This window comes from Diceros bicornis, chromosome 6, assembly GCF_020826845.1.
Source record: "Diceros bicornis minor isolate mBicDic1 chromosome 6, mDicBic1.mat.cur, whole genome shotgun sequence".
NCBI lineage: Eukaryota > Metazoa > Chordata > Mammalia > Perissodactyla > Rhinocerotidae > Diceros > Diceros bicornis.
Genome location: NC_080745.1, coordinates 16,728,352 through 16,751,482, shown reverse-complemented (window position 1 = coordinate 16,751,482; position 23,131 = coordinate 16,728,352). Strand labels below are relative to the sequence as shown.

General features: G+C 53.4%; 2 protein-coding genes across 3 annotated transcripts in view; one reads left to right on the top strand and one right to left on the bottom strand.

Moving 5' to 3' along the window:
- Positions 1 to 2,664: 2,664 nt before the first annotated feature.
- RASSF4 (Ras association domain family member 4) overlaps positions 2,665 to 23,131 on the bottom strand; it is a 35,025-nt gene continuing 14,558 nt past the window's right edge. The window contains exons 4-11 of one of the 2 annotated variants that reach the window (XM_058542939.1): positions 14,573 to 14,715; positions 13,084 to 13,175; positions 12,189 to 12,352; positions 8,507 to 8,608; positions 8,174 to 8,225; positions 7,432 to 7,553; positions 6,488 to 6,585; positions 2,665 to 5,148 (exon numbers count right to left, since the gene is read on the bottom strand). In XM_058542939.1, the coding sequence (XP_058398922.1) occupies positions 5,088 to 5,148; positions 6,488 to 6,585; positions 7,432 to 7,553; positions 8,174 to 8,225; positions 8,507 to 8,608; positions 12,189 to 12,352; positions 13,084 to 13,175; positions 14,573 to 14,715 (834 nt within the window). In that variant the 3' untranslated portion in view covers positions 2,665 to 5,087. The remainder of the gene's footprint in view (positions 5,149 to 6,487; positions 6,586 to 7,431; positions 7,554 to 8,173; positions 8,226 to 8,506; positions 8,609 to 12,188; positions 12,353 to 13,083; positions 13,176 to 14,572; positions 14,716 to 23,131) is intronic. The other variant, XM_058542940.1, reaches the window with a different exon arrangement.
- On the top strand, positions 19,421 to 20,118 carry DEPP1 (DEPP autophagy regulator 1). The gene has a single exon (XM_058542941.1). It carries the CDS (start codon positions 19,504 to 19,506, stop codon positions 20,092 to 20,094), a length of 591 nt encoding a protein of 196 aa, XP_058398924.1. The 5' UTR covers positions 19,421 to 19,503; the 3' UTR covers positions 20,095 to 20,118.

The following is a 23,131-nucleotide window of genomic DNA, read 5'->3' as shown; positions in this document are numbered from 1 at the left end:
TCTCAGATTTTACATCGCTGCTTAGTGCTGTGTGACTTTCAGCGCCTCCTAGCGAACTACCTGCCGTCGCAGTGATGTTGACTTGAATGTGACTAGTATTGGCCAACTGCATGCGAGTGGACGCCAAGTGTACCACATTCCAGAAGCAGCTTTGGGTCACTGTGTTTCTGCCACCACTCTGTTCTTTCCCTTTGCCTCGAGAATAATAAGTCCCAAGGAGGATGAGAAGACACGTGGAGCAGAGCCATATAAGCCCACCTGCAGGCACACGTAACATGTGAGCATAATAAATGCTCTGGTTGTAGCTATTAAGATCTTGGATGTTGTTACTGCAGCAGAGCCACTGACATACCTCCCACAACATTAAGAGATAGGAACTTTTATTATCCTCATTTTACAGATGAGAAACCACAAGCAAGCAACTTGCCTAAGATCACATACTGCTAAGTAGCAGAGCCAGGCTTTGAGGCCAGACAGTCTGGCTCCAGAGCCTCTGCTCTTAAGCTCTACATAGCAGTATCTCTCAAATGGGATTCCAGGTTATTTTTAAGCAAATTAAATCACTGAAAATGGTCACACCTGATATTTACAAAACACAAAGGAGAACTGGGGAGGGAGTGGGAAGGATGGACAGTCAGGGCAGCAAAGACAGGCTATGCCACCACCTCCTCCTAAAAGCATGTTGTTCTAGGGGAACTGGACCAAGAGAGGCCAGACTCCTTAATGGCTGGGGCTTCTCTGGGAAACTGCACCCAGCAGGGACCAGTGTGCTGCGAGCCCTAATGAATGTGAAGGGCTCATTCTAGGAAAAATAGGCTTCTGGGCTAAGAAAAGTCCTGACAAGCTAGCTTCCTTTTATTATGGCTTTGTCCCCTGCATGCCCACTCCCTTGCAGACACACACACACACACACACACACACACACACACACGGAAAAGCCTGTCTCAACAGGGAGCTGCCTTAGGTCTGCATCTGGCAACAATGCAAGGGAGGCGGTCACATGTGTGGCCCAAGTGCAGTGACAGGAGTGGTCCACCTCCCATGAAGGGACCCCGGACAATGGTTCTGTCCACTGTGGACAGATTTTTGGGACCCCTCTCCCTGGTCTAACAGGCAAATCTAGCAAGCAAACTGCATAGGCTTTAAGTCAGTACAATAAAAATAAAATCCACGCTGTCCTGTGAAGCAGCCGTGTAGGCCTTCTTCAGGCTGTGTCAAATGACCTTGTAACCCCACGTCTCATGACTGAAGATGCCAGCTGGACAGATCCACAACAGGAAGAGATAAAGGGTACCTCGCCCTCACATTTCCCAGCTGCATTTCTTAGAAATTGAGGGACTAATTAACAATCCTCGTCCTCCCCTTCCTCCACACACATAACGGCAGCATCTCTGAACTTGTTTGATGTATAAACAAGGGATTCTTGTTTATGTTACCTTCAATGTATAATCTAGAGAAAAGCCCAGATGTATCCCTTTTTTTGATATACATGAAATCTAGTTGTAAGTTTTTTTTTTTTCCCCTGCACATGCACTGTTTTGTGAAAGAGATACAAGCTACACTTAAACTCACACCCCCCAGAGCAGTTCCATCAGAGTGCTCTGTTGAACTATTTTCCCGGGGTTCGAACTCCTCATGCTGATTATTGAATAAACTCCTTCACTAATATCACCCAGACTCTTTCAGTCAACACCACCAAACCTGAGACTTTGCTGTCTGTTTCCTTTGCGTTCTCTGGGAAAGGAAACTCTGGGAATTTCCATTCCTGGGTTTGCAGAAAACATCTCTGTTAAAAGCCCAGCCAGGCGGGAGCAGAGCCCCACCCCACATGCTGTGAGTGCAGGGGCAGGTCAGCAGCTGGCTTTCTCCCAGACACTCACAGCCGGTGGGGCCTAAATACAGCACATGCATTTGCTTGTTTTTACACTTGGAACAGCTTGGCTCTGATTGCGCTTCCTGCCTGATCACCACCAAGGGACTGAGGGGCAGGGGTGCTGTTGCCCACCACGGGCACCTGACAAGGATATGATCCTGCTCTGCAGCTGCAGGGCACCTGCGTCCCACCCACATGGGGCACACTGTGCACTGCCTGCTCCTCCACAAGTCACCTGCTCAGACTGGATCAGCCTTTTGCTTTGTTTCCCTGGGAGGAAGGGGCCAGATGTATCCCGGGTGAACACATGGCTTATTTTGATAGTGGGAAGGTCTTTAATCCATTTTCTGGTAAACATTCTAAGCAGGTAGCATATGGTTATCACCACGGGAAAAACAAGCTGTTTTTTGATTCTTTCTGGTAATTTGTTCTGGGCAAACCACCCTGTTTTTCCTGAGTCCAGTCATTCTTTTGCAATCATGTTGACTTCATCCTGTGTTTATGATTTTCTCTGGTTCCTGAGGCCTGGCCTGGGAAGACAGTCCTTTTTAGGAGAAGATACTTTCACAGGAATCTTCACATTATCATTGGATACATTTATTACCTGAGATACCAGTTAGTGAAGGAGCCTATGAGAAATGCTGTGATCTCTACGGAGAGAGGAAAATGGAGCTCCCACATAAACCAGCAGGAAGCCACAGAGCCTAGCAGAGAAAGTCTGAAATTGTGGTACTGTGGTGAGCTGAATTAGCAGTTTTTCAAGTTGCCGATGAAAAGCAAATATATTGTTGGTAAAAAGATTTGCTAACCCCTCAGATGATTGTAGAAGTGTACATTTTCCCCTTTGCTGTGCAACTTGCTAGTAATTTTTCTTAGTTATGATATTCACAAGTTAGTTTTGAAAATGTCTATTTCAAAAGAGACACTTACCTAGATAGGCCTTAAATTAAATCTACTGTAACAACTGCGAAAAGAAAAAACACCCCAAAACGAAAAAACAAAATCGGCCCATGCTTACAGAGGGGCTTACAGATCAATGGCTTCCCATCTGCTGGACCTTGTCCTGCTCCCAGGCTGGCAGGTGTCTCTCAGGCCACAATGCCACACACACTGTCTTAGTCACGGTGGGTGCAGCCTCGGACCTCCTTCCAGTGACCTTCACCAGCTCTCTGCTCTGCTGGTCCCCTGACCCTCCTGGGTATGTGGCCTGATCCTCCTGATGAGGAGACCCTTGAGCACAGGGTGGACCGTAGCTCTGTCTTTGTCCTTCCAGGGCTGAGCACAGGTCTGGCACAAGGCATTCACTCGGTTACTGCTGAACAATGGACTGGCAGTTGTCCTAGAGCTGAGGTTGTGAATACTGGCTGAGGAGTCAAATGACCTGGGGCAGCCTGTTTGATTTGTTGCCCATTCTCTCCTAGGCCCTGCTGTTATGCCACCTGAGCCCCAGCCTGGAAGATTCCTGAGGTCCTCCTGATGCTGAGACTCTGTGATTCAGGGTGACCCTGTCGCTCATCTTCCAGGCTGCCCACAGACCCCTACCGATGACTCCTCCTCCAAGCCTAACGGCCGCCTCTGCCTCAGGCCCCAACCAGTCCTCAGGATATGCACAGAAATGAAGGAGTCACGTCAGTGTCAAGTGCAGCAGGCTGTAGCTCAGCTTTGGCTCTTCTGCCAAACTTGGCCATAAATACTGTAGGATAAGAGTTTCAGGGGTTAGAGTGGGGGCCAGGGTAGACAGACGGCAAAAAGGAAGCTTGGTCCTAACTCCAGTACAGCGCACCTTTATTGAGCACCTAGGAAACTATGCTGCCAAACGAGTGGAGAAAACGGGAACTGCGGCAGGCCTTCCCCGGCCATCTCTCTGAGCGTCTTTGTGACGAGGGAGCTAGGTAGGCGAAATCCTGGCATGAAGTTTGCCCTGAACGGTAGGTCCACACAGCACGGCTGCCCCAAGCTCTGTTCTTTATAGGTGCTGGTGACGATCTGCCACATGAAGCAGACATGGAATCTCTCCTCTATTTGGAAGACTTGATAGTTCTTCCCTTGAAATTCGCTATCTACAGGCCCCAGTGGGAGAAGTCTTTAGCTTGCTCTGTTTTGGACAAACACTTCACATGACAGATGTAAACTGTTGCATAGTTTTGCAAACGCCTTCTGGTTCATTCCAGAAATTCTCCATCAGCTGATAAACCCAAATTGTTCAGAATCTGGCCCCAGGGAATTCAAAGCCCTTTCTCCTCAAACAGGCATTTCTCCTCATTTTGCCCCTTTGATGGGAAGTATTGAGAGTGAGGAACGCAAGCCCAGAGAGGGCAAGAGGCACAGGCATCCATGGGACAGTGGCGATGGGGACTGAGCCCTGCCTTCCCGAGCTACTGCCCGGCAGTCCCTGGACTCTCATCCACACGAGGAGGGATCCTTCCAACGCCACCTGGGCCACCTCCTCCATGTGATCAAATCGCCATCTTTCTTGCAGCACGATCCTCATAAGAATTCTTTCAGGTCTTGCTGGGCAAGTTCAGAGTGAGTGCTGCAGACAAAAGATGGGATGCTCATGGTCTTATTCCTGGTCTGACCTCAGGTGCCATGGTGCTGGGCTGTGTGAGGCTCATGGGTTTACACCAGAGGCTTGGAGGCCAGATGAAGTGATGGCTGTGAGCAGGGCACGTCTTATATATGCCGGGGCCCCTGCTTTTCCCAGCAGAGCTTCTGAGTGGCGGCATGAGGCGAAGGCAGACAGGGATCATGTAGTTCATATGGATGATGAGGACAGCGGCTTGTGGTCCTGCAGAAGTTCTGAGCCAGGCACTGGGAAAGCAGATGGAGCCCAGGCCCCAGGGGCTCAGTCAGCTACTGATCCCCTGAGCAGGAGAGGTGTGGTGTGAACAGGACTGGCCACGCCGTCCAGCCACGTAGCGTGGGTGGTGCCACAGCTTCAGGGCTGCTCACTGCACAGGCCAGCCTATGCACAGACCCTACCCAGCGAGTTCCTGGCTCCTCAGACCTGGGTCTGGGCCCTGTGAGTGCTCACCTCTGAGCCAAGAGCCAGGGACATGGGACTCATGGGACTCAGGCAGGTAGACAGGTAGAAGCGTGGGTGCTGGATTCCTCAGCCAGTGGCCTTCAATCAGTGTGACCAGTCAGGGCCCTGCCACTGGCACTCAGTGTGCACTGGCTGCTGGGGACTTTGGAAAAGGCAGGCGCTGGCCAGCTACTCGGCCTCCACCAGCTGCTCCAGGCGCTGCAGCATCGTCAGACGCAGGGCTTGGAACCTGGAGGGAGACACAGCCAAGAGGACTCACTGACACTGGAGGGGACAGGGATGGGGGAGCAGAGCGAGGGGGCGCACAGATGCCAGGTGCAGGAAACCCACAGCTCCTAACTGGCTGATTAGCGGCCACCATCTCTCCTCCACCAAGCAGAGGGAAGAGCCAGGCCCACACCTTGCATGACCACTGGCTTCAAGGAGCAGTCAAACAGGGCTGCAGACCTTGTCAAGCTTCAAAGCATAATGCTGCTGTTTCTACTCCAAAGATTTTCCAGTACAGAAAGGAGCATGCTGGAGTGGACAGGGTGGCAGAGCAGGAATCAGGAAGCCTGCATTCCAGCCCGGCTCTCTAATAACCTGTGTTGCAACATTCCTCATCTGGCACCTCCGTTTCTTCTCTCTACACTGAATAGATTGACCAGGTGACCCTAGGTCCCTTCCAACTCCAAAATCCTACAGTGACACTGCTGACTGCATGGTGGACTGTGCCCTCTGATGGGGGTCTGTGCTGACTGCCCAAATGGTTGGGGCCCGGCTGCACAGACGGAAGCCTGGAGGGGCTGGGGCTTTCCAAGAATCATTCAGCCAGAAGCCAGAATCCGAACTGGTCCCCCAACCGCAGGCCCTCACAGTGAGCAGCCTCCTTCCTTCCCTTCCTAAGAGGGACTCTCACCCCGGCACTGGCTGAGCACCCTCCCTGTGTCCCCTCCAGGCTTCACTGTGCAGAGGGATAGACAAATCACGGGAACACGCAACCTGGCTAAACTCACACAGCTGGGCCTTGACATAGCTTCCCCAGGAGCCGGCAGGTGACACCTGCTCATCTTTCCATTGAACAGGTCCCCTGAAACTGCAAACATCAGCTGGTGCAGGGAGTTCCAACAACCGCCGCTTTTTGGCAGGCTCAAACTCCCGCTAGCATGAAAGGCCTCGACCAGGCTGAACGTGCACGGAGCAGGTCCTCTCCTCGGCTGCTCCTTAGAGCTGTGTTACCAGCAGAACTCATAAGCCTGGTGCAGTGCCCACCCGAGCTCCTGCCTGACTATTCTGCCCAGTTTTTAGCATCTTGTGTCTCTCCCGTGCTGGTGAAGTGCCTGGATGGGCCGACTAGACTGCATCCCACCATTTTGGCAGGCTGCCACCCCAGCTTGGTGTCAACAGGGAGCAGGGGGCCAGAGGGTGGTGCTGGGGAGCGAGGGTTAGAGGCCTCCCTGAGCCGAGCCGTGCGAGGGCACCTGGTACACTGGAGCAGAGAGCTCTCCAGGCCCTGGCCCTGGGGGCTCTGCCCTGCAGACTTGCCCTGATGTTCAGGACCCACGACTGGCCCTTTAAGTGCTGCTTACTTCATGGTCAGTTTGATTATTTCTCTTTCCTCCTCTTCTTTTAATTTTTCAACAAAACTGTCCAGCACCGGCATTTCAAACTTAATGTACTGAGCGACCTAGAAAATCCAAGAACATTTTAATATACTTTAAATTAGAAGCCAAAAAGGGGTTTTCTTTTCCTCATGGCTTCCACTGTGGCCGATTCAGCAATGTCTTGTATCCATGGAAGTGGCTGCCCTCTTCCCACCCTCCCCCACCGCGGCTCTGTGTGTCCCAGGACTGGAGGATGCAGCCCATTCTTACCGCAAAGAAAACTATTATTCCTGGGAGGAAAGATTAAGCTGAATATTAGGAAAAGCACTCAACAGCGAGCAGAGTCACACTGGGTGTTCTCTGGGGGAGGGGGTGGAGAGTGGTGGGAACGCCATTGTTTCTAACAATGGAATGAACTGCAATAGCCCCTGAATGGCCCCAGGGATACAAGGTCACTGGTTCAAACCCTATAGGTCTCATCTATGCAGAGGAGTTTGGAAATGTGCTCCTCGCCTAGCCAGGCCCCAGTCTGTGGTTAGACTTACACACCTGCTTCCCTTCCAAAGGCCCTGGTTAGGCCCTAGTTAAGGAGGCTTGTGTGGGTTTTTAATGAAATGACAACAAAACATGCTCCAACAAGGAAAAGGTTCTATCTGCCTGAGGGGAAAAGCACAGGCCATGGTTTTCTAGGACGCAACTTCTTGTTTCCCCTAAGCCAACTGATGGGGTTGGTCACTGACAGGAAGAGGGAGAGCTGGAGCCATCACCATGCTGGGCTTGGGGCCCTTCAAGACAGCCGTGTGGTCCCTGGAGACACTGCCCAAGAGGGCTCTGGCCAATGTCACCTTCAGAGCCCTTGGGAAACCCCCCTGTTGTCACTCAGCCTGGTCCTCAGGAGCAGGCCTCCCGGAGCCTCAGCCCCAACTCACGTCGTGGGGAACTTCCTCGCCCAGGTCGGCTTCCATCAGGAACATCCTGGCGATCTTCTCACAAGGCCCGTGCAGGATTCTGGAAATCAGCGGGTACTCACAGTCTTTCAATTTTGTCCGCTCTGAAAAAGAAGGTGGTTTGCAAAATTCATGAGGCATTAGGATCGCCTCTCTTTGTTCCAGGATGGGAATGTGATAGAAAATGGATGTCCAGCACGCCCGGGAACCTTCTCCAGACTTTGCTGAGAACGTTGCCCTGAATGACGTGTGATTGTGTCATTCAGCAAAGGCCCAGCTGGGAGAGGAACAGGAGCCGAAGGAGTGGGAGAGAGGGGGAGCGGACACGGGGAGGCCAAGCCTGCTCAGTAACTAGACTGAGTGTGCCAGGGCTGCAGAGAGGGACGTGCAGGTTCTGCAACAGTTCTCAGTGGGCGAGGGGCTTCAGCTCCACCTTGGAGACCCCTACACACACCCCCAACCCCTCCTAACTGAGTGAGGTTAGAGATGGCGAATTCCCATGTGGTTTTGGTGGGATTCTGAAAGCGATGATAAACGTGCCTGGGCTTGGGCCGGGGAAAGGCATTTGTGGTGGGGACACAGCGTGTATCAAGGCCAAGGGGGCAAGCTGCCCTGTGCCAGCTGCAAACGCCAGTATGGCCCTGAGAAGGAGCACGGTCGGCGAGCTTGCCAAATGGACAGAGACTTTTGTTTTTATGATCTGGAAGCAAAGGCAGGTGCTTACCCCCAGACTCGTGAACGATGTAGAGGGCAAACTCACTGGGGCCATTTTCCACCTGCAAAGGCAGTGACGGAAAGTCAGACCATGGCTTTTTGACACAAGAGAGACAGAAAGGGACCCCTGGCAGTAACCGCACCCCCAGTGCCACACACACAAGTCCCCAAGGACCCTCCCCTCTCTCTGCTTCAAATCCCAGAGATGCCAGTTCAGCAGAGGAAACCTTGCTAGACCTTCTACCAGGAGCCACAGGCAGCTCCCCGCAGCCATCGCCAGCCCCTCCCCCACCACAACAGCAAACCACAGCATCAGGAAGAGTCCTCGCCTGGTCAGACTTACTCGGAACTTGTTCAGCAGCAGGGTAAGCACATGCAGGGTTGTCATGGTGCTGTTGACCCTCACATTGGTCACGGACCCATAGGCAGGAGTAAACACGGAGGTCTGTACAGGGAGGGGGGGCAGGTCAGGGCAGGGCCAGAGGGGACATGGGGCTGACATCACACAGGGTTGGGCACACTGTCAGCCAGACGGTGCAGAGCAGACTGAAGCAGCAGGCAAACCTGGGCTCTGGGAGTACCTGTGCCTGTCCACTCACACAGATCCACTCACACACTGTGCCCAGATCCGGGCGGACTAGGGGAAGCTGTAACAGCTCGTGTCTTCAGGGGACTGTAAGGAAGATGCCCACAAAGCTATACGGGCCAGCTCTCTGGATCCTGGGAACCAGTGCTGTGGGAGTAATTCACAAGGGGTTGGGGGAACCAGTCTCTCCCTCACTCCTTATGTTGAGCAAATCACCAAGTGTCTGTTGATTCTAAGGCTGAAGGTCCCCAAAGCGGTACACTCCTCTCCCTTCCCCCAAGGGGGCCTGAGTAGAGGCCCCCAGTTCACACCACATCAGCTTCCCAACTTTTCCCCTTGCAGTCTCAGCCCTTTCGATCCATTCTCCACTCTGCTGCCCAAAGGAACAACCTTTCAGAAACCCTGCAACTCAACGTGCATCCTAGACCAGCCACATCAGCGAACAGTCCCAGGCCCCTTGCCCCAGACTCCTGAATCAGAATCTGCATTTCGAGGAGGATGCCAGGTGATGCCATCTGTGCAGTACAATTTGAGAAGCAGCCTTATGGCATGTTCTAGTTAAAAATATCTGAAGGCTTCCCGTGGCCTAAACAATGTCATCCATGGCTCCTCTCACTGTCATGCACGTGTGGTACCATGATTCCCTCCCAAGCACCTGTGTTTCAGCCACACGGCTTCTGCACAGTTTTGGGGGCCCATTATAGTCTCGCAGGCACCTTGCCTTTGCCTATGAGACATGTATATGAAGTCAATCAGGGCATTGCCTGAGGCTTAATAAGCCCTCAATGAACACCAGCCAGGTAGTAAACCTGCTAAGCATTTTACATATAATCTTTGACTTAACCTCACAACAGCCCTTTGCAGTACCAGTCACTAGTCCCCCTTTCTTAGAAAGGACACGGAGGCTTGGAGAGTTTAAGTAGCTTGTCAGGGTCATCCATCAAGAAAGGGCAGAGCCCCCCAAAGCCCCATGCTTTACCCCCGTGGCACTGGGGCCTCCCAAAGAGTTCGACTCCCCTAAGGTGAGCTCCCCCTCACTTTCCAAAACCAAGTGTAAATTTGCACATTCCTCCTCTATGGTCCTAGCTCTGCTTTCCCCAGATGTGACTGGGGCTCAGGGTCATGAGGGACTTGCTCAGTGTCCCCAGCTGGTCCCCAAGTACCAGAGCCAGACTCAAACCAGACCTGCCTCCTCCAGAGATGAGATATAGAATGACTCTGGGTTATACAGAAAGCCACAATAGGCTTTCAGTTCCAAAGAAATATGGAATAAATAAAGGAATTAGGCTATTTCAAGGAGAAGAAAGGTTTTGTCAACAAAACATTGTTACTGTTTCTTCTGCTTGAAGCCTTTCCTCGAGATGACACCAACCAGCTCCAAGTAGGAACAAAGGTCCCGGGGCTGCCTTCCCATCTCTAACCACAACGGTTTCTCTCTGATAGAACACATTGGAATCCCAGAGGCCAGGGCAAAGCAGTCGGAACAGATGCCAAGTTTTACCCAGTGTGGAAATCACAGCAATATCACTGTGAATCAGAACAGTTTTGGAAAATGATTGAGTGAAGTAATAGTGCACAGTTATAGCAAATAAAACTCGGAATAACAACCCCGGGAAGTCAATTCTAGAAATTTCTTTTTTGTTAAATTGTTGCCTGTACTCAAGTAGTTTGTCACCTGATTTCTGAGGACACTGATTCTGAACGGATGTAGAGCAAGGTAAGAAACAGGGAGCCCCTTACTCACTCAAGAGATGTGAATCAACTGTGCAACATGCCTAACATACTAGTCCATCTCCTAGAAGGTAGTCAGGTTTCCTGGAAGAATGGGTCCACATTCCACAGGCAAATCTGTTACTAGGAGGAAAAGTCCTGACTGGGTTATAGGCTAGAGTGTCGGGCTGGCTGGCTCAGGGGCTCTTTTTGACAGGGTGGCTCCAGGGGACACGAAAGGCTGTGATGAGAGCCCTTGCTATTCATTTCTGTTCACTTCAAAGGCTACCGAGTGCTCAGACATCCCCATGTCCCCATGACATCTGCAATCACTAAAATAAGATTTAACGTGCCAGACACACCTGTAGAGATGAACGACCCCTTAGAGGAGGGGTGGATATACTGAAGATAAACCCCACTATGGGGTACCTTGAGTCATGGAGCAAAGGCTCCTTTTTCAGGAACACAGAACTAGAAAAAGCCTAAACCCATGCAAATATTCTTTTAAATTTTTGAATAATCCCTTAAGTAGCATATCAATATCGATTCAAATACTGGCGACTGGTGCTTACTTAACACTTTACAGACTAAACTCCTTTTGGAACAAGATTTAAAGAATACCCAAGTCAGATCACTGTCCTTTGGCTGATCTAAACTATTCCTAATCTCTGCTTAACTTGGGCCCTGCATTGCCCTCACTGTCTCAGGAAACTCTGCTCTCAGACAGTCCTGGGTTTTCCTGGACTGAGCAAAAACAGCCCTATTGCCACTCATTACCACTCACTGCACACCCAGCATGGAGTGGAAAGGAGGTCCTGATCGTAAAGCAGGGTCCTTTCAGCTTCCCTTGCTGAATTCTTCAACCCAAAGTCCAAGGCACCCCAAGAGAGGCTTGAACAGTTCCTGACAGGCCTCACCAGGGCTACTGCTCTTCAGATCTGCCCCCAGACCTCCCTCTGCCCAAGCCCCCTCCCCTCCCATGAGTCACTGCCTATCAAGAAGGGCAGCTGTTTCAACTGGAAACCTCTGCTTCCATTTCCCAGGGCTGCAGGATGTGGCCCTGTTACTGGACACTCCATCCAGGCCCACACCCAAACTGCCACTCATGCCATTTATAGTAACAATCAAGGTCTCCTTTTACAGTTTGGTTTGTTTATGGAATGATGTCATCTGGGGAAGGAGATCTTTTCCTGAGGTCAGTACAATACATACTTGGACAAAAGGCTAAGTACTGGGAATGAGGAGCAGTACAGGTTCTCTGGGAGACAAGCACACACCTCTGGGCACACCTCAAGCCAGTGGGCTTAACCTACCAAGAATGCCAGCAGGGTACATGATGTTCCCATGAAACTATCAATCAAACTCAGTGGAAACCTCTAGAAAATTGCCTACTTAAAGATGAACTTGGCATCTTTCCAAAACTCCATGCAAGTTGTGAGAATGGATTGACAGTGAGTGTTTGGGGGAAAAAAATACAGGCTTTGGGGTCATGAACTGGCAAGTTATTTTGATGTGACTTTGGGCAAGATAGCTCTCCTCCTGAGCCTGTTTCTCCATCAGGACACGGGTACAACCACACCTGCACACAGGGCCGTGGGGAGCGTGAACTCTGGCATGACTTTCCTGGGGCCTCGCCTACAGAAGGCCCAACAATTGCGCCTGTGCTTGGGGCTGGTTCTCTGTGGCCTCAGCTTCAGGGCCTGGGGAAGAGGCCAGGCTGGGATGTCACCTTGTGGTTGTAAAAGTGCCCGTTGATGGAGAACCGGTGTCGTCGGAGCCTCTGGGCCTCTCCAGGTGCACGGCACCTAGGCCTCCTCTGGATCACACAGGCCGCGTCGCTCTTGGTCCGCATCAACTGTGGGGTCTCCTCGTCCTCCTCCAGAGGCTCTGCAGCTAGAAACAGATGAGAAGGTCAGGCCCGAGTGGCGCAATGGTGACAGAGAACTGCTATGCTCCAGCGGTCATGCTGTGTGTGGGGCTTGGCTCCCTGACGCCTTGTGGGCACACCGCACTGCAGCAGACCATAATACAAATGCTGTTCCTGTGACGGAGGCTGGGGTCCAGCTTGCGTGATGCCCAATGTGCAGGCAGGTAAGGTGACTCCCAGATAGGATAACCTATGTCACCATGCCACATGGCCGTAAGCCTCTTGGCCTCTGTCTCCAAGCACACACGGCAGGTTTTTGGTAGCCCCAGCCCTGTCCTCTGAGGTCCCACTCTGGGACGTGCCCTTCACTGAGTGCGAGGGGAGGGCACAAAGAGGATAGGGCAGTCATGGATCCCAGAGCATAAGGAAGAGGTCCTAGGCACCTGCAAGGCCAAGAGGCACCATGCCCTCTGCTGACATTCTCTCCTTTCTATAACACAGCATATGCAGGGGACTCCAGCAAACCAGGTCAAACAAGGTCACCTCTGCAAGCTTCCACTTCCCCTAAGTGAGGAGTGGATGAGAACGCCTCGTTTTGAGGAGGTATTTAGCAAAGGGTTGCTCCTGACAACAAATGAAGCCACGCTTTGCTATTCCACAAAGATGTTCCTCAGAAATGGTGGTCATGAGCCAAGCCCCTCCTCCCCTACCCTGGACAAGGGAGACAGGGTCCTGGGTAGCTTGAGGCTCCGCTTACCTGAGTTGTCTTTGGAACTCTCAGCCTTCTGCACGGGCTGAGTGCTTGGCTCCTGGGCAGTGACCTTGACATCCTGAAGAGGTGGCTCCTTTCTGAAAAGAGACAATCATGGTGCTCGGAGGGCTGCTGGCAGAGAAAAGTAGCTCAGGCCAAAGAGAAGAGACTGGCTGCCTCTGTGGACAGGACACAGGCGAGAAGCAGCTCAGGCTGAATTGAGGCCAGATTTCAAACTGAGTCAATGTAAAATAAGAAAAGAAAAGCAAGGGGTTGCCACAGTGTCTGCTGGAAGGGGAGGGAGTCCACGCTGCAGAATGAGTGGTGGGTGCCTGGCTGCACTGCACAGACACACGCAGGGACCGTGTGCTCCTGGGCACCGGGCTGAGGCAGGCTGGTGTCTGTGGCCGCATGCCCAGTGGGCTCTCTGGGTGTCCCTTAACCCTGGTGGAAAGTTGGACAGGGGCAACCTTGAGGGGGCCAACCTCCAGGTCTGTGGGGAGGGTCTCGGAGTCAGGGCATCCAGTGCCAGGCCAGAGAAGGAATGGGTGTGCTGGGAACCAGCCCCACAGCAAGAGGGAGCCAGGGAGGGTCAGACTGAAGAGCCAAACCCCCTCTGAGAGGCCCCGGAGGGCCCTGCCGTCTGTGACTGCTTACGTGACAGCTTTTACCCCAGGGAGTGGGAAGCACCAGCTACATTTGCAGCCTTTCTAAGAAGTCCACCCAAACTTTATGCTCTAAGTCTGTGTGGCTCAAAATTCACTTGGAGTAACCAGGTGCTAAGTGCCCTCAGAGCAGCAACTTTACTTGAATTTTTGAAGGGGAAGGGGCTTTGAATTTCTGCTTCTTAGAAGGATTTATTACATGCAGAAACAAGCAAAACTCAGCAGCTATCTGCCCTTTGTTGGGGGTGAGGGGTGGGAGGAGGCAAACGCCCACTAACAATAAGACACGAAACCCCCATTTCATCCTGATCAAAACACCCTTCTGATATCAAAATAAATCTGAGATAAAATTCTGATAAATTTATAAAAATAAATTCTGATATTAAAATGAAAGCAGAGCAGTAGGAGGCAAAATTTGTGTGAATTTTTAAGATAGAACAGGAGATGCTGAAAAATGTTTGTCAGGCAGAGGGTGTGGGGAGCCCCCTGGGCTATAGCCCTTTCTCGCTGCAGACAAGGTGGCTCGTGTGAATGTTTGAGAAACACAACTGGAGGTGATGGGAGCCTGGAACATTCTCCAGGAGGGAGGTGACTTGGTCATCATCTAGAAAGACCACCCTAGGTGACACTGCATGTTGGCAGGTGAGGCCGTGGGCCTTGGGGTGACAGGGATGAGGCGGGGTAATGCTCCCAGGCTTGTGCCCCATACAGGAGTGGGGCTTTTGCTCTGAGACTGAGGACACAGCCCCTCGGACACCTCAAACAGTAAGCTCAGGTTGAACAGGTGTCACGGAGGCCCCCCGGCCCCGCTCCACCAGCCCAGTACTCACGGGTGGCAGCTGGGAGGTCCGGGCGCCCAAGAGGCTGAGGAGAGGTGCACTCGCTCCCTGTCGTCCTGTATCTGGAGCCGGATGGGACGCCTCAGTCCCCAGGCGATGTTGAGGAGCCCCTCGATGATCAGAGCCCCTTCTTCCTGTGGGGACCCACACAGGTCAGCCTCTTTCCCCAGATCAGCAGCCCTCAGGGGTCACTGCTCCCCTGTCCCGAGAGGCCCCTCAGGACCCAGCCCCTCATCCATGGGACTCCAAGTACACTCTCTCTCTTCCTTGGGGTCCTGCATCCCCTGAGGGAAGGCACACAAACTTCTATATGCTAAAGCACGCAGCCACGGGGCCACGGGGCTGACCAGAGGAAGCCTGAGGCGCGCCCTTCCACCGCTCAGCCTATGCCTGGCCAGGGACACAGTCCAGAACAGAGTGGCTGAGTCAGGTGTCCCACAGGAACCCAGCTGCTGTCCGGTAAGCACATCCACACCGCAGCAAGGAAACAAATTCCAGGGAAGCATGGCCGTGCGGACACCAATGAAGCGCAGTACGCCTCTCCTCCCACCGCCATGCATGGTCACTACGGTCACCGGGTCCCACTGGGAATGTGCCGAGGACACGGGATTCCATGCCCACCAGAGCAGAGGTGGTTGTTCCTTGGAGCTGGGTCTCAGCCTCACCCTTCTCCCGACACTGTTCTCATTAGTGGGTGAGCCCACGCCCAGATTTCCAAGCTGCCTTCTTTTCCGAGGGCCGGTCTTGCTGTCCTCACCACCTGGGATATTGCCAGCCCCATGTCCCACCACCGACATGCACACTCAGAATACCTGCGACAGCTCTCATCCCATGTCCCCAGTCAGCCTTGATTTCCTCAGGTCTGCGGATGGCACGGTTACTCCCCGGCCACCAAATCTGTGGTCCTACTTGATGGAACCCTCCAGAGGCACCCCCAGCCGGCTCCTGCTCGCAGCCCTCAGGTCCTTGATTCTGTTTCTCTGACCTATTTCAGGTTCCTGTCTATGCATGACCATCTCCAGGCTCTCTGCGCCCGGCATGGCTCCTCTGTCTGCAGCCTCAGAGCACCTGCCAGAAACCTTCTCAGCCTCACTCTTCCCCAGAGTCACAGTCCTCCCGGCTACGTGCTCCTAATCTGCTTTGATACTAGTCTTTTGGCAATGAACTTTAAGCATCATTCTCCCATTGCTATCTCAAGCACCACTTTAGATTCACAAATTCCATTTCTTTTTCCTTGTTGGCATTGAAAGCCCTGTGACAACAGGGACCTTGTAGAGAACTTCTTTATATCCCTGGAGCACTTACAGAGGTGTCCTGCAGTGTTGATTTCATGGGTAGTTAGTAATAGTTTAAAACACCCTGCCATCCACAGAGAAAACAGTTCTACTCTAAGATTATAATATAGCTTTCTGAAATGACCTTGAACTATTTGCTAAAAAAGAAAACAAAAAAATCAGAGCTATTTTTGATAACCACTGATGTTACACAGGCACGGATATGTAACTAACCCTCCCCATACAGGGGATCCTTTTTGGGGATCCCTCTAAAAGATCCATCCACAGGAGTTAAAGTCTGGGGATAGCAAGAAAACCCAAAGCAGGGTTCAGTTCTTCATTTTCAGTCTTGGCTTCGGATGCCTCTGTCAGATGTCAACTCATGGCTGGAGAGAGCCCAGTCCCACCTGGAACATCTCAGCATGTTCATTCATGGAGACCCCCAGCCCACACTAGGCCCTGGGTGGAGGGAGATGAAGCAGACACGGCCCTGGTCATGAGGGGCTCAAGGGACCATTTAATGCTCCAGGGGGAGGAAGAGAGGGCACAGCTGGGGCAGGGGCAGTAGGGCTGGACACGCTGACGCCAGGCCTTCAAAGATGCTATAGGAAGGTTCTGGGGACCTTGCCGTGAAGAAGGCAGGAGGACTTGCTCTGGGACTAGGAGTGAGGGGCTGAGGCAGAGCTGCTGCCTCTGAGGTCAAGGATAAGCTGTGCTGAGGACTGGCTGGCCCGATGTGACTCAGGCCTGACATCTCTGCACAGACAGCTTATGTGCCCCCAACCTGCCCTCCACCCCCAGCCCCATAGGAATGGAGGAAAGGCCCTGTCAGCCTGCAGCTCTCTCTCATCAAATCAGAGGAAGCCTGAGGTCAGAGCAGAGGACGTTCAGGCTACTGGGCAGCCCTCACCACACAGGCACGGAAGTGCCTGCAGGTGGGGGCAGGATGAGAACTGGGTCCTGGGGCCTCACAAGTTGGGAAGTCATTCTGGCCCTCTAATTCTCTGTCCCAGTCAATACTTCCCTCCTTAGTTCAGCCTATTGACTAATATGCTAACTGCTAATGAATTCAGAGAGCCAGAGAAACAGACAAAAGCTCTGTAGAACCAACTAGATAGAAAAGCTGTCAAGGGGGGAACTGCCACATCTAGTTGAAATCCTGATCACCCAGCTCTGACGCCCTTCCTGGCCCCTTGCCTTTGCCCATGAGGAATACTCCATCCAGAATGCAAGATCTTGGGACCGCCAGCCTCTCCTGCTTGCCTTGGGAGTCTGGGATCAGTCCAACAAGCAGACCTCAGGCTTGGGCTGCTGTCTCAGTGACTTTCCGTCCCCTGCCTGTAGGCACAAGACAGGCATGTTCCAGGTGGGGCTATGGCTGGGTGGATGATCTAAGAAGTCTGAAGAAGTGCACGGTGCCAGCTCTTTACCAAGAGCTTTCCTGGGGTTGCCCACCTCATCCTCAGCCACCTCTGTGCTGGCACAGTAACCCCTGGACATCTGCAGTGGCTTCTAACGCTGCCCAGGTGCTCCCCGGTCTCCCCGTTAGCTGCCCCTTTAGCCCACACACAGTGGCCAGGTCAATCCTTTGAAGCAGAAGCCAGATTGTTGCACCCTTGTTCAAACCCTGCAGTGTCCTCCATCCCCCTCAGAGGGAAACCCAGGGTCTACGCCAAGGTCCACCAACTTCCTCCCACATGTGCCAGTCATGCAGGCCCTTTGCTGTCCCCTGAGCATGCCCAGCACACTCCTTCCACAGGAGCTTGCACATGCTGCCCCATCCACCAGGAAAACAAAAGCCCCATTTGTTCAGATCCCTGGTCAGTGTTCCCTCTTGGAAAAGACACACCTGATGCTCTGCCACAGCTGCCCTGTACTTTTCTTTGCAGTTGTTATCAGTTCCTGAAATTACAGCACCGATCCACAAGCGCTTGACTGTCTCCCTCACTAGAAGGAAACCTCCAGGACATAATGACTAGTCACTGCTGTGTTCCCTGTGCCTAGAGCAGTCACTGGTGCACAAGTGCACTAAGATACCTGGGAAACAAGTAAACAAACAAGTTCTCATTGGAAAGCACCACACTGGGGAAGCAGCAAGACCAGGACCCCGAAGGCTGCCCTTGCCTTGGAGCAGGCCCAGGGATCCAGGCCTCGGCCACCTCCAGGCGGAGCCCTGCATTGCCGTGATGGGAAGGCTGCCTCACAGGTGCAGACAGGGCTCTGCGACAACCAGCGCTGGGCCCGAGTGTCCTGGGGTCGTAGGGTGGTGGTGTAATCTGTAGTGGGGAATGCTTCAAGGGGGCGGTGGCAGACCCAAAGGCTGCCTGTGGGAGCCCAGTGCAGCCTCCTCCTCTCCCAGAGGCCTGAGGTGGTGAGGAGTCATGTTTACCCCTCCCCTGCCCTGCCCTGCAGAGTAAACATTCCCAGAGCCTCCCACAGGAGCAAACACTCTCCAGGCTGGCAGCTAGGCCAGGCCCCACCCACCAAGTTGTTTTCCTCTGAGAGCCTTCCTGAGCTGCTATTTTTGGCCCTCGTGACAGTAACTGAAGGCTGGGGGAAAGATATAAAAGCAGCTGCCAGGCCCCGAGGTTCGCAGGATTCTGCTCTGGACAGTGGCATATCAGACAGAGGCCGTGGCACATCGTCCTCACCGACCTTCCCCCGGCCATCTGACGCTGGACACAGGGTTCTGACTGCTGGCCCCCATCCCTCTGCCCTGAGCTTGCTGGAGACTTCCCACAGACTGCCCTTGCTCATCCAGCATCCCTGCTACCCCCAGACCCCCTCTGCTACAGGTAAGAGAGAGCAACTGCCTTCTGGTTTGAGATAAAACAAAGAGGCGCTGTATATCTTCGAGGGTGGTTCTCAGCCTGGGACTTGCACAGTGTCACTGCAGGTTAGAGACCAGTTAATGGCAGTGATAATAACTGTAGAGGGCTTCATAGTCATAAAGGGATTTCCCATGAGGTGTCATTCCATATGTTCCTCACAACCCCTGTGAGGCGAGTATTTATAACCCCACTTTATAGACGCGTAAGTGGAGGCTTGGAGAGGTGACCTTGCCAAAGTTCCCCAGGTCAGGAGGTGGCAGAGCCTGGTTTTATCCAGGTTTCCTCTGACCCAGGCTGGGCTCTCTTATTTGTACAGGTTCTTAAACAACAGTAATGATAGAGTCTTAGGTACCTGGCTTCTTTTTTTTTATTTTTCGTGAGGAAGATTAGCCCTTAGCTAACATCTGTTGCCAATCTTCTTTTTGCTGAGGAAGATTGGCTCTGGGCCAACATCCATGCCCATCTTCCTCTACTTTATTGTGGGATGCCTGCCAGGGAGTGGCTTGATAAGCGGTGCGTAGGTCCGCACTCAGGATCCAAACCTGTGAACCCCGGGGCCGCTGAAACGGAGTGCATGAACTTAATCACTATGCCACCAAGCCGGCCCCGTACACGGGCTTTTAATAGTAGCAGGAAGGAATGCCCAGGAGATTGAGCCTGGTCTTCAGTCTGCAGACTTCAAACCACTCTCAGGCACAGGATGCACACGGGCAGCCTCAGATGAGGGAGGGGACCCTGGGGGGTGGTGTCAGGATGGCACGGCAGACTCTCACCTTCTCTCAACCAACAGGTTGCAGCTTCCCTGTCGCCGGCAGCCATGAGGTCCCGGCTTCTGCTTTCTGTGGCCCACCTGCCCACAATTAGGGAGACCTCGGAGGAGATGCTGCCCGGGGGGTCTGGCCAGGAAGCCCCGGCCTCCCCCAGCCTGGATGACTATGTGAGATCTATCTGTCAGCTGGCACAGCCCACCTCAGTGCTGGACATGGCCACAGCCAGGGTCCGACCCAGCAGACCCCACCGGACAGCCCCAGCCTGCGAGAAGAGCTGTCCCACTGGGTCCCTGCAGGACATCACCACTCACTTCAGCGGCCAGCAGCCTGCAGTGCCCGGGCCCGGCACTGCTGACCCCCTGGACTGGCTTTTTGGGGAGTCTCAGGAAAAGCGGCCAAGTAGGAGGGACTCGCCAAGGAGGACTGGCCCCTCTGCTGACCCCTGGAGTCCGCACAGACAGATGGACAGAGGCAAGGCCCGGGGGACCCCCAAAGGGAGGCTCTGTGATGCCAGGGTGCTGGGGCACTCTCTGGCGAGACCACTGAGGGATGGGCACCAGGGGTCCCCCCACAGCCCCCGCCCCAGCAGCGTCCTCAGAACTCTTTATCTGCACCTCCCCGTGATCCATGAACTCTGACCTCTCCCCAATAAAGGCTTCTGTACAGAGCATGGGGGTCTATGTCATCTCCCCACCCCCCTCCCCTGAGGTGGGCTCTGCCCCTGGCAAGTCTCTGGGAGGGAAATACCTTTCTACAGGGGCTGCTTGCCTTGGTAACTCACAGTGAGACCCCTACTCTGAACAGGATAACAGCCTGTCTCACGTAATGTGGCCTTACTGATCCTGCTCACACTGCTCCTCACTGGCTGACCACCTTGGGCCAGTTAGCTAACGTCTCTGTTCCTTGGTTTTCTCATGTGTAAACTGGGGATAATTAATGGGACCTGCCTCCTAAATAAAACCCACACACCTCATGGGGCGCATGTTACGAGCCCACACACGGAGAGCTGTTGTCTCTGTGGCTGCCTCACAGGTGGGGAAACGAGGTTGGGGGAGAGGAGAAGCAAAGGTCTTAGCCCCCCAGTCGTTTCAGAGCGAGGCCCTGGGCACTCCCAAGTCAGCCTCTCGGCTCCCACCCTCAGAGCCCGTGTTCCATGAGGCCCAAGAGAAAACGTGGGGTCTGCTGTGTTTCAAAGGACCTGTTCTGGGGCACCCGGGGGTACCTCAGTGGCTCCAGCCCACAGGTTCTGTTGTGTCATCAGGAGAGTTCTCCCCATGCTGAGGGCCAAGACAGCTCAGCCTGCAGGGTGCCAAACACCTGGACCAGGTGGCCCCATTCCCTACCCAGCCTCAGCCCTATGCCCCTCCACCCAGGGGCCTCCCTGCTGTGGGGCAACGTGTAGGGTGCTGTCCAGGTACCCTGCTCTCAGGCAAGTCCAGGGGCCAGGGCCTCATTCCATATGTCCTAAGGCCCAGGCCAGCCTGGGCAGCCCTGGGTCCCCCACAGCCTGGCAAACCCCAGTTCCTGGAGGCATCTGGCAAGCAAGGAGGTGAGGGTAAGGAATAGCGGAGAGGGAGGATTTCCTTTCTCAGAGAAGCAGGTGCGGCAACTCAAAAGAATCAGGCCTGAGGACCTGTCGCCCTGTTCCCTTGGGCCAGGATGGAGCTGGCCAGGGCAGAAGGGACAGAGAGGAGAGGAGGAGGACAGAGCTGGGGACGCAGCAGAGCTCACCGCCTACTTCAGTGTCCTCCACCTCCTTCCTGTGCGGATGATCAAACTACTTTTTCTTTCTTTTTTGGCTATTTTTAAATTTCTTTGGACTTTATAACGTTTATCTGTCCTCTTTCATGTGTGTTTTGTGGGGAGGCAGAATGTAAATCATACATTTAAAAGAAAAAGTTTCAGACAAGCAACTTAGTTTCCTTATCTGTAACATGGGGACACCAACACGTGTCCTTCATACCATACCATACCATACAGGGGTTGGGGAAATGGGACAAATGAACTTGGAGGTGGAGTTATAAGCACCATTTACAAACGTTTGCATCTGTCACAACCAGCTGAGTCTCTGGTCAGCTCAAGCCCTGGCCTTGTCCAGCAAATACGTCGGGGCAGCCTTGAGCCAGAACGTCCTTAGGAGGAGCTGGTGAGGCCTGACCTACCGAGTGGTGCCTGAGTGGTGTCTGGCTGGTGACTGGACGGGCCGGGCTTTCTGGGCCCAGCCTCACTGCAGCCCCTTCTGTGACGCAGTGTGAAACTGGGTCAGAGGGAGGCAGCTAGGATGACCTTGGCCAATTCCCCCCAAGCTCAGAAACCACGGTGCTGTATCTGGGGAGGTCAGATGGGTCGGGGTGACCCCTTGGCTCTGGGATCCTCTGCTAATATCTCCCAATTTGAAAAAGTTAATGGCACCTTCACAAGGTGCCCCCTCCCCCCAAAAATTTGAATACAGGATTGTGGGAAGAAGGGGCTTCTGGCAGCATCCTAAGCTCCTGCAGGACACAACAGCCTAGCAAAAAGTCCCCACTGGCGGGGGGCCCGATAGAGCAGTCTCATCTCCTCACACCCACTACTGAAGTAGGGAAGGGACACAATGCCTCACCCAGAGGGGCAGGTTGGGAAGCACTTTGGGGCTCCCAGGGAACATGTCTAGGGGCCAAGCACTCACCCAGGGGCCGGCAGCATGTCAACTGCCCATCATTCCTGCCTTCAAGCCTCAGGAGAAGAGGGATTATTATAAGAGGGAAGGGGATCCTGACTTTCCATGCCCTGGGAGACACAGAGCTCCTTCCCTTTCTTGCACTGCACAGCTGGCCTGGGGCTAAGGATGGGGACTGGGTGTGGTATGTGCTCCTGCCGCCAGAGGGAGCCTGCAGCCCACTGAGAGCTGAGCGAGAGGCAGGTGGGAGGCTGGGGCCACACATGAACGCACCAGCTCATGGGGCTCCTACTGCCTCTTGCTCACACAATTCGTCAACAGTGATATACTTACCCACTGGTATTTCCAGGTCCGTTTTTCTCTTGAGATGCCAACCAGCCTGGTTAAAATGCTTTGCTATCTTCAAAAGGCACAGATTGCTCTGATACTCATGCTTTTCATTGTAACACAGGCAAAATTATCCCAAAGGCAAGATTTACAATGAAGGAAGCTAGTGCCTTGGCCTCCTGAGCGGGAAATCCATCGCCTCTAGCCCTTAGGAAGCTGGGGCAAGGCTGCTCCAGGGCGTGCCCCCTGCCCACTGACATACTCCATCTCTCCAAGTTCTATGGACCCCAGACAAGACGGTGGAGGAGAAGACAGTGGAGACCGCCCCCAAACTCTAGCGCTCTGGCTACAGTTGCTCTGGGGGAGGCCCAGTGACAACGGGGTGGGGGGTTCTCTTCCAGGGCCCCGCATGGCTCTGAGAGGGCATACCCAGCGCTGAGCCCCTCGGCAGCCAGAAGGAAGGTTAGCTTGGGGATTGAGGGTGACAAACAGCATCCTGAGTCCCTGAGGCCTGTTGAGTGATATTCCATCAAAACCTCCAAAGACCTCCAAAGCTGAATGTTGGAAATGATACTGCTGTATTATAAACTTCTGTGCTCAGGCCCTGGAGTCACCCAGCATCTTTCACTTACTGCAGTGCCATCTCAGACGAGAGACTTAAACTCTGAGAGCCTCGATCTCTTTGACTG

What these genes read in the sequence shown, in the direction of transcription:
- DEPP1 (XM_058542941.1), top strand. Translation starts at nt 19,504, where the DNA reads ATGAGGTCCCGGCTTCTGCTTTCTGTGGCCCACCTGCCCACAATTAGG.